This window comes from Octodon degus, unplaced genomic scaffold (assembly GCF_000260255.1).
Source record: "Octodon degus isolate 3935 unplaced genomic scaffold, OctDeg1.0 scaffold00104, whole genome shotgun sequence".
Lineage (NCBI taxonomy): Eukaryota > Metazoa > Chordata > Mammalia > Rodentia > Octodontidae > Octodon > Octodon degus.
Window position 1 is genome coordinate 4,767,686 of NW_004524680.1, and position 10,871 is coordinate 4,778,556.

General features: G+C 48.0%; 1 protein-coding gene across 1 annotated transcript in view; it reads right to left on the bottom strand.

Moving 5' to 3' along the window:
* Window positions 1-5,975: 5,975 nt before the first annotated feature.
* The window catches only part of LOC101588922 (cytochrome P450 11B1, mitochondrial-like), an 8,939-nt gene continuing 4,043 nt past the window's right edge, over window positions 5,976-10,871 (bottom strand). The window contains exons 2-9 of the mRNA XM_012516404.1: window positions 10,083-10,117; window positions 9,249-9,448; window positions 8,922-9,125; window positions 8,504-8,658; window positions 7,140-7,306; window positions 6,710-6,788; window positions 6,446-6,634; window positions 5,976-6,089 (exon numbers count right to left, since the gene is read on the bottom strand). Of these exons, the coding sequence (XP_012371858.1) occupies window positions 5,976-6,089; window positions 6,446-6,634; window positions 6,710-6,788; window positions 7,140-7,306; window positions 8,504-8,658; window positions 8,922-9,125; window positions 9,249-9,448; window positions 10,083-10,117 (1,143 nt within the window). The remainder of the gene's footprint in view (window positions 6,090-6,445; window positions 6,635-6,709; window positions 6,789-7,139; window positions 7,307-8,503; window positions 8,659-8,921; window positions 9,126-9,248; window positions 9,449-10,082; window positions 10,118-10,871) is intronic.

Genomic DNA, 10,871 nt, shown 5'->3' on the forward strand with positions numbered 1-10,871 from the left:
AAAAAATTAAAAAAAAATTTTAAAAAAAAAAAAAGAGCTGACTGTGGCTATTCCAACAACGTATTCTGAAGCTGGGGAACATGAAGGAGTTGGGAACACAGTGGGTCTACTATGAGATGTGCTTGAGCTAAAACTCCATTAATCACTTGAGCTCTGTAATCTCTTATGTTTTGGAGCTCTTGAAATTGCTGAAAGTTAGGTGCAAAAATCCCTGGAACATCTGATGATTTCCCTTGCCCTGCACCATGGTCATCCTGGTAAAAGGTCATTAGCATCTGTGGAGAATGATGGGAGAAATAGTCACGGCATAAATCCTGGTAGTATAGTGAGAATTTTTCCTCCAGGCAAACTACCCTTCATTCAAGAAGGTTCAGGTCTTTCAGCTGGCTCAAGTCTCTCAGTTGACTCAAGAACCACGACTCTGTATCAGTCGTGGATGAACTGCTGCTCATTTGACCTGGAACTCCTCAGCATCTACAGATCAGTTAGGATTTGTAGCCTTTATATTTATCTGGCTTTTAGGAACAATGTGGTCAACTAACTACCTGGCACTACAGATCTTTTGCAAATCACACAAATCTGATTTGCTCTTTGAGTTTGTCGTCCATTATTGTAACATGCCACCTTGATTTTGGTGGTAAAGCACTACACTACAGCTGCTCTCATCCGAGGATTCAACTGTTTCCCTCACCAGCAAGTTACCCACCTGTGAGAGCAGTTCCTCCTAAGATTTCTGACAACAGAGATCCTGGAGGATGATGGAACTTCCCTTGAAAACATGTTTTCCACAACGATGGCACACGATGTGTCCTCAACCCACGAACTCCATAGAGTGGTACAGGATTTTCACGAAAGCTCTATTTAACTACTTCTGCCTCTTACAAAGCAGCTGAGGAAGTTCCAATTCAGTAAAGTTACTAATGTTCCTGTTGCTTACTAACAATTAAAGCCAATTTTTACTTCAGCAAGAGCCCTAATCTGGATTCTGCGCTTAGGGGCACATATCAATAATGGCAGTCTGAGCTAATTTTCATTTCCTCCCACCATGATCTCAACCCTCTTCTTACACCTCCTCACAGGTATTCTAGTAATCTGTTTGCATAAATTATAAACGCCATGTGGCTACTTGGACGACAATGCAGTTCTCACTGCGTCACACTTTCTAGCTCATGTCTAAAAGGCTGCTGGGACCCAAACTTACTTATAAGTCTAGAAGAACAGAGAGGTGGTACTGGTGTGCCCTGAGGAAAATCTGCAGTGTCCTAAAAGTGACTCCCTTTAGGAGGCCCTACACGTTCTTCAGTCAGAGGCAGACATTGGCAAGGCTGGTTCTTGGAAGTGAAGCAAAGGTCCTCAAGCGGAGACCACACTGACTGCACTCCCCATCAGTGAAGAGCTGGGATGGGTGGGCAGCTGTGGGCACAGATGCACTGAGCTCTTGTCCAGAAGTCTCTGCCACCTCCCCTGCATATCTGGATCCCACTGTACCATACTCTATCGGCAGTCCTTTTCTGGAAATTTCTCTCCCAGGTCCGTGTCCCAGAAAATGCTTCACAATAAAATGAAAATCACCCAAATAAATAAATAAAAAATTTTTAAAAAGGAAAATCGCAAAACACTGAGCAAGTGAAATGCTCAAGTATAAACGAACCCCCAGAAAGCTGTGTGGTCCCATCCACCATGTAAAGCCACAGAAGGAAGGTTCCATCCATCACCTGAAAATGGGCTCTCACCAAACACAGAATGTGCTGGCGAGTTGGTCCTGGAATTCCCACCCTCCTGCTTTGTGAGAAACAGATGTATGTAATTTACAAGCTATATCTTCTGCGATGATTTATTATGGAAGCTCGAATGGACTAAAAATGAAGAGCAGGTGCCGCTGGAAGAAATACCTGACACATATCTTTGGGGTAGGAACTGGGCAAAGGAAGAGGATGGCGGACCTTCAAGGAATGTGCTGGGGGAAGCTGCTCTGGAAGAGAAGAGGGAGCTGCAGTGAGACCTCCACCTCCTTAGTGAATGTAGAAGTGGTTGTGAGCAGAACATTTGTTAGAAATACAGATGGCAAAGCCCAATTTGATGAGGTCTCCCATGGAATTAAGGACAGTGTCCAAAAGTTATTCCTTGTTCGAATCTGGTAATTCAATTGGCCAAAAGCGATTCATCTCAGTATGTTCTAGAGAGTGAAAATGGTTTGTGATAAAAGCTTTTTGTGTGTGTGGTGCCAGGGTTTGAACTCAGAACCCTGTGCTTGCCACCCACTTATGCCACGGAGCTATATTCCTCCTGGCCCTGTGATGAAAACTTCAGTTGGAGAAATTCCTACAGAAACTATTGAAGGAATGTTTCCTTCCTAATTCACAGTATCTATTGTGATACTGTGAATTTCACATCTTATTCATTTGTTCAAATATATATGGAATAGTTAAAATACAGTTACTTTCTCTTAGTTCACCAAAAAAAAGTTTTGTGCCAAAGTAGTATAGACAAAGTGTCATGCCTATATCTTCTACTCTGAATAATTACTAGGAAGACAACAATATGCAATGTATCAACTAATGCAACTGTCCTACAAACGTGTTTTGAAATTCAGTTCCATTGTTATATTTATCTGTTTTTGGTAAAATAAAAAAAGAAACTGATGAAGGAGCCTTTTGGTGCTATTCAAAGCTTATAGTGGAATATAAAAGAGATAAATAACTTTAAGATAAAAGTTTTAATTTGGGGGCTGGGGAGGTAGCTCAGCAGTGTAAAGGCCTGCCTAACAAGCACAAGGTCCCAAGTTCAATTCCCCGTACCAAAAATAAAAAAGTTTTAATCTTAAAGGCATTAGAGGTTGACAGTTTTGAAATGTCTCATCCTCCTGTAACATAAAACATGAGAAAGTGTACTCCACAGACAATATCAAGTGTGAGGTCCAGGGACAGTTTGGTAGGAGGTGAGGATGGGCCCCCCACCGGGAATTATTGACCAGGACAGTAGAAGGATGCCCCCAAAGATACCTCAGAAATCACTGAGTCTGCCACTGCCATCATGAGTTTAAAGTGCTAGGGCCTGGGAAACAGAAGGTCCTCAAATATGGAGCACAAGTTTCTGCAGGATCTTCCTAAACACCTCCTAGTGGTGTTTTATAGCTCTGCTCTAAATTGTGGAGCCCTAACTGTTCAACCACCGGAAGTATGACTACAGTAGGCCAACATGTGTCATGGGCCATGATGGCTACACTCTCAGAAGCAGAGATGACTGGCATCAAGGGTGTCCTTGTGGGCCTATCTCTGCAAGAGTACAGATTTCCCGAGCCATGGGTGCTTGCTGTTTCTACCACCTACATATTAAAGGCCTCTACCCAGAACGGCACTCTCAGGATCTAGATGGTGCTTTTGAGACAGCAACGCCCAGTGAAGCAATGCAGTTGGTGAAGATGAAGACCCCAGTGGAGAAATCCTCTTTGGGAGACCTTTAGCATGAATTCTGCTGAGAAAACCAATAAAGGCAGCGTGTCCTGGAAGCGTGAGTATGCATGCTATGCTCCAGTGTGTCCAAAAGATGGAGTCTCCGCTCAAACATCTTGCTGGAGCTGTAAAGCATGATGTATTTTGGCCCTAGCCTTCCAAGGTCAATTAAGACTCAGGACATATGAGAACTTGTACTGTAACATCATGTAACTCAGTAGTGTCCCAAATTTTCTGATCAAGGAGATTATGGGGCCAAAGAGGAAAGTGATCGATAATGTAGAGTGTGCCTAAGGAGAGTCACATGGAGAGAAAACATTCTCTCAGGCTTTCACAGAGAGCACATTGGCCAAGCAATGGCCGTGACTCATCCACATGGCTGACACTGACAAAGGTTCTGCAATTTGAAGTATAGGATCTCAGGATAAATCCTGAGGGGATTTCACTGACCTTATCAGACCAAAAAGCTACAACTCTTGTTGCATAGGTTCTGCTTTACCTTGGTCTTAACTATCCAGTAGAAAAGTATAAAAACAAAGTATAAGAAGTAAAGCCATGCTGTTATGTTGAGCTGTAGGGGACTCAGGTCAACAATTTCTGACATTACCAGTGAAGCAGAAGACCCAATACTATTATGGACTACTGAATTCTTTTAGAATATTTTGCCGAGTTTATACACCTATAATATTTAAATGATGGAACTTAACAAAATAAAGGGGATATAGATGAATGTCCATTTTGTATCTGTGTATTCAAAGTGGTTAGGATAGATATATAGTTGCATTCTCTTAATGAATAGAAGGATTTGTTCTAATGGTGTTTGTAAGTGGGATATCATGTCTGCATCTTGTACAGCAATTAACCACTAGGAAGAATGTATGCAACGTGTTAATTATTGAACCTGTCCTACCAATTTGGTTTGAAACTGTCTCATTGCTATTTGTTTCTCAATAAAATTATGGGAAAAAAAATAAAGTATGATGTTGTAAGCTTTGTTAGCTTTTACAGTTACGTGAGCTTGTGATCCCTTCTTATTCTAATTTCTCCCTTCTGGAATGGGAACGTCTAGTCAAGGCCTCACCACCTAATGTACTTTAGAATCATATAACTTGTTGGGACTTCCCAGCTGTACAAAGAGATTTGAACCAAGATGAATTGTACCTGGGATGTCACCCATAGCAGACATCTGTGATGTTCATGTTGAAGCCTCATTCATCACCAACGTTGTGGTAACATGATGGAAGTGCCACTTGGAGGTGCTTAGGCTAGGAGGGTACACTGCATGTATAAGACTCATGTCCTTACAAAAGAAGATTCAGAGAGTTGCCCGGTCCCCAACCACCAGGGAGAATTTCCCACCCATGAGCAAGGACACAACCTTCACCAGACACACAATCCACTGTTCTCTTCAGTTCAGGCTTCTGAGACTTCAGAAATGTTATAAAGCAAATTTATCTTATTTGTGAAATACTTAGTCTATCAAATTTTATTATTGCACCTGGAAGAGACTGTGCCACAGCCAGTGCGGTTTGGCGTGTGCTTCACCTGGGCACATCCTTCTCTTGCACTGTGTGCTGCGTTGTGCTGTGGCCAGTGATCTTGGTGCTTATATCAAGGCTATAGGCATGTTGCTGCCTCCTGGCCCATCCCAGTCCCTGGTACATATCACATGCCTTCAAGTTAAGGATGTGTGCATCGTAGCCATCAGGAAACTACCATCCCAATTGTGATTGTCCTATCTACAGGAGCCATCTCTCTATCCACTCAAGCTTTTTACCCATGCAGCTTTCCCAGTTTCCCTCATTCCCCTCAGGAGCCACCACAGCAAAACACAGAGCCCAAGCACTGTGCCCTTGTTGGCCCACAGGAGACCTCTCCATAGTATGTATGTGGTGGACACTAGGCACCTGTGTGATCACAGCTCTGTCCAGGGTCAATTTTCTCACTTTGAATATAGAACGGGGCCAGACTAAATAATCACAATGTCTACACTACACTGTTCTACACTGTATTGTACCACTCCAGAATGAGGATGGTCAAGAGATGATCCATTTATCTGTTAAGGAAGACAAAGGTACAAAGGCCAATTGTCCTTGAGATCTCAGATGCTGGGGTCCAGGGTCATTCCCCTCAAATAATACACAGGAGCTTTAGATGTGTGGCAGGAAGAAGCCAATGGAAGTCTATGAGACTGCACAGGTATACAAGAGCTGTATTTACCCACGCTGCTCAACAGATGGTGACAATGTCCAGCATGGAATAGTTGCAGGAGAAGGTGAATAAAGATAGGGATTTGACACAGCCAGGATGTGTGATCAAGATCTTCCTGAAAGGTGCCCTGGTCTTGCACAGCATGGCAAACTCAGACCCTTCAGGGCTTAGGTTGAACTGTTTGATCAGAGGTACTCCTGGGCAACATTGTGGCCAGGAAGCCATGCCCTTGCAGGAGAAGAGGAAGAGTGGTGTAGGGGCATGTAGACAGAGAATGGTGTTGGGGTGTGGAGCTTCTGCAGGGAGGTGAGCCTAGCTGACAGTATGAAAAGTGAGGAGGGGAAAGGAAGTGGGCATCAGAACAAACCGGTAGGTAAATTTCATATCTTCTTGGAATGCTGTCTCCACCCAGAAGGATTTCAGCATCTAGGACAGAAATGGGACTTGTCTCTGTATCCCTGAGCAGCCCCAGGGTCCTAATAGTTTGCCCAGATCCTTAGTATAGCCCCCAGACTGCTGGAAGGAGCAGCTTATTCTCCCATGCAGAGCAACTCATGGTGCCAGTCCTCCCACCTGCCAACCACCACCCTACTCAGCAGGGCCACACCTTCCCAGGTCACCCTTAGTGTTCCAGAGCACAGCTTACCCACCCACAAGCTCTGCAAAGGCTCACGCAGAAAATGCCACTCCTTTCTCCATAAGGGCCTCTCCTACAGAAGCCCTAACAGGCCTCTGCCAAGACCTGCTCCATCCCACAGGCCCTGCCCGGACTGCTCACTCACGTGATGCAGAAACAGCAGCATCTCCATCATTGCCACGCGTCGTCCCAGACACTGGCGTACCCCAAAGCCAAAGGCCAGGTGGTGGAAGCTCTTCTTGCTTTCCAGCCAGCGCTGGGGCCTATATTCCTCAGGACTGTTGAATGTCTGGGGGTTTCGGCCCAGGGAGTACATGGCTAATTGCACCATAGTCTGAGGACAGATGGAGAGGGAGGATCAGAAGGACAGAGTGGCAACTTGCAAAAGGGGCCCTAGAGTCTTGCTTACCCCAGCTGGGATGTGGTAGTTGTGAAGCACCATGTTTGAAGTCACAATTCTGTCCAAACTAAGCCCAATGGGGTACAACCTGGGAATGGAAGACCAACACAGATGGCTCAGCTGTGGCGAGTGTCACTGTCAGTCTCCTGCTCTCTGAAAGGGACAGGCAGGCCTCCTCCTGAGGGTGGGCTCTCAGGTACTTCCAGAAGCCCCCCAGACACCCCCAATCCTGAGCAGTTCAGGTTAAAGAACACAGGGTGATGAGCACAGAAGGTTGGGTTGGGGTCCCAGAGGAAGAGCCACACACATGTACACGTTAGGGCTTGAAGGGGAGTCAAAGAACAGTGGGCTCCCAGAAAAAGGTGTTCATCCCCCCACCTCTGTCCTCAAGCCCCTGAACAGGTAAACAGGGCACAGGGAAGGTTGAGCTGGCCCCTACCTCAGGGTCTCCTTGATGGCTGCCTGCAGAAGGGGAAGCTCTGCGGTAACCCTGCTGGGATCCCTAGAAATGCTGTCTTCAGCAGCCAGGCTCTCCTGCCTCAGGGCCTGCTGCACTGAGGGGTTCCTGGCCATCTCAAAGAGCGTCATAATCAAGGGAATGGCTGTCTGCAGGAGGCAGAGGGCAAGAGTCAGAGTACACACTGCCAGGCCCTCCATGCAGGGGATCCCTCCGTGAACACCCCCAGGAGGATAGGCCCAGTACTCAGGACTCTGATGCCCACCTGGACACCTGCAGAAGTCCTGAAGGAAAGGCACCCATCCCATATCACTTCAGTGTCTGTTGCCCACACCCTTCCTGGAGCCTCAGAGCATGTGCCGCAGGATTACTCAGTTCCCTGGAGACCACGCCCAACAGCTTCTAACAGCTTCTGACAGTCTACAGACTTTGCTATACTGACAAGAGAAGATCCCCCAGGGCCTACTCATTTCCTGTCGAGGGTCATTTATGGGACAATGAAATAAATTTCTCTTTGCGCTTCTGAGGTCTGTGCCACACTGTCTCCAAAGTGGATTATCATGTGACCCGCAGCAGACATGGCCTATGAAGGGCCTTCCTCAGTCTGCGCCTGCTCTGCAGGGTTAGAAGGGTTGACTCTGATCTTGTGCTCCCACGGTGGTCCTTCTCTAGCCTCGGCATGAAGGGCTCCCTTCCTGGTGGAAGCCCTGTCCCTTTGGCCTCATTTGCCTCTGTGGCCACCTGCCTCAAGCAGTCTGATGCCTTGCAACATCCTGCAGCATTTCTAGCCTTCGGCTGTTCCCTCCTTCCCTCACCAGTTCTGGCCCCTTTCTTTGATGTGTTACTGCATGCTGGGCCCAAGCTTTCATGTTCCCTCCTGAACTCCCCTGGGCACTTGACAGCGGTGGATGCACCCTGGCCTTTGAACCTTGTGTGTCCCAGCCTGGCTTGGCTCTCGGACTCCTCTCTTTTTAGTCCTTCAAGCATCTGCTCAGTGCCCAGGCTACCTTGTAGGTTTTGCTCTGTGGCTCTGCACTGGCTAACCAGACCATCCCCATCCTCCCAGCTCCTGCAATGAGCACTTGGGGAAGGCTGCTCTCAGGAAGGCCATCTTCACTCTGCCCGTGCTTCCGCACAGCTCCCCACACCTATGGATGCCCAATATGCGTGCCTCTATGCAGGCTCCTTTGTTCTCCCCACCCCGACATTCCATCATCTCATAGCTGAACACAGCAAGAGTGCAGGGGCCAGGCCTGCAATGGGGCTTGTGGGAATCTATGCATAAAAGACCCTGCAAGGAGTCCAGGTGGGCTTCGTGTCCATGGTGGCATAGCTGCTGGCCTGACCGTGTCCACACTCCCTGCAATGAGGTCCACAGTGTTGGCCCATATGCGATTTAGTGACAAATGCCCCTGCAACAGCAGATCTGTCACGATGCCGCCTGTGTTCTGAAGGCAACCTCCAGCAATTTCCTCATATTTCTTCTGGATGCAATTTTCAGCTGCAGGAAGAAGGAGAAGGCTTAAGACCCCAGAGCTGGGAATGTTGCTTCCTTATTTTGTGCCTCTTCATCGACCCATGACACCTCCAAATCTTTGTGAGCCCTCCCTCCATTAGCTCCATTCTAGGCCACCCAAGTCCCCTGCCAACACCTTGGCAAGAACACAGGATGACAGCACCCTCATGTGTGGACTCTCTGTGGCCCTGACAGGGGTGGGGAACGATGCATGGCAAAGCGATGACCCTTCTGTCACTGGGCCTCACCATACTCAGAGATACAGTCCCAGGCCTCAAAGTGCTCCTTCCACTGCGGGCCCTTGGTCCAGCAGGTCAGATTTGTGGGCAGGAACAAGAGTTCGGGAGTGGTTTGAAACATGGCATTCAGGGCATGGATGAAATTCAGGCTGTCAGAATTGGCGGTTTGGCCAAAGAGACCCAATTTTTCTCCAAAAAGTGCGGCACAGCTGGCTGCAGAGAGAATGGCATTGTTGGCTAAAGACACTCCTGGACTTGCATCACCATCCCAGCCCTCTATCCATAATTGCTGGTTACCTCCACATGCCTTGGGATTGGGAACAATCTAGAACGCACCTTCTGCAGCATAGTTGAAGACACTGGGCTTGATGTCCAGGGTCAGTCTCCCATGGGCACTCTGTAGCACCTTCTGCTTCAGAGCCTCTGAGAAGTCTTCTGTCACTGAGGCTAGCAGTGGGAGGAGCTTTTTCACAGCCTGAGGTCTCAGCAAACATGGATTCAGCTTCAGTCGGTTATGGCGCCATTCAAGCCCATTCCTGCAAGGCAGAGCAGAGCTGCACTCAAACCTAGCCCACATTCCTGGTCTCCAGAAGGAACTGGGTGTCAGTGGCAGATGAGTGGGTCATAGAGATGGGCTGCTGCAGGTTCTTGCTGCATCCCTTGCTCTCAGAGTCGCTGGCATGGGTTGGTACCATAAGCACTAAGGTCTCAATGGGGATAAGACAGCAAACTCTGCTTGCAGAGCTGTTCCAAGTAGCCATGTCCCTTTGTCTGAATTCCCAGGCCCCAAGTTCTGCTGTCACATGCTCGTGCTGGCCTTGCTTGGGTAGGGAGGTTCTGTCTTCATGAGAGGATGCTGACCCCACTGTGAAGTTGTACCCACCTGCTCCACACTATGTCCTAAGAGGAGAGGTAACTGTCCCTCACTAGGGAGCATGCTGCCTCTCAACTCTGGCATCTGCCTATTGCCAAGAAGGGCCCCGTCTTCTTTCAAGCAGGATATAATGATAGCGCTCTATGTCCAAGGCAGAGCCCAGAGACCAGAGGGGCCCTGAGAGGGTTCTCCAGATAACGGCAGGGAGTGATTCACACTCTGAGCCACGCACTGCCTGCCTCCTCGCTGATGCCTGCAGCTACTGACAGCAATCACACGCACAGGTGCATTCACACATTACGTAGGCCAACAGGACGTAAGAGCCGTACACCTATGGAGATGTGCAACGGAGACCCAGACACCCAACACGTATTTCTATCCACACACATGCACACATAGGAATGTGTAAGTGCTAACAACACTCACACACATGAGAATAACATGCGTATATCAATCGGAGACAGGATGTGTACACACAATCACACACAGACTCACACGCTCACTGATTCCTTTGTATTCACATGCCCACACTTGTACCCGACCTTTCACTCGGTCTTCCGCCTCTGCCGTCCTCTCTTCTTAAGGGCCACACTCATGGGATCTCTTTCCTTCAACCCTGCTATCCTGAGAGAGTTCACTTCCTGGCAAGGTGGCGTGATTACCCACCATGCACCATCTCCCTTTTAGCACTCTGAAGTCCTGCAGGCAGCAACTTTTCAATTGGTCTGCCTCGATCACTGCTGTCTTCCTGCTGCCTTGTCCAGGTGTCCTGTTTCCATAGGAGTGTTGCAGGTCTCTATGCCACTAGCCCATGTAGAGCTTTGCTTCTGTGCCCAAAGGACCATTTAGTGCCTCTATCTCCATCACCTGTATTCCCAGGACTCCTACAGAGTAAAGGGTGCCTTATCTCTTGGAGGGCATCAGTAGGAGGGAGGCTGCAGCCTAGCGGACATCAAAGTCAGGAATATGTGGGCTGCGGTCCTCGACCTTTTTCTCCCCTTGTCAGGAAACACATCTCTACTTGGCAGTCACCCCATTTCCAAGTCCTCTGGAGAACCCAAGGTAGATGCGCTTCAGGGTCTGGT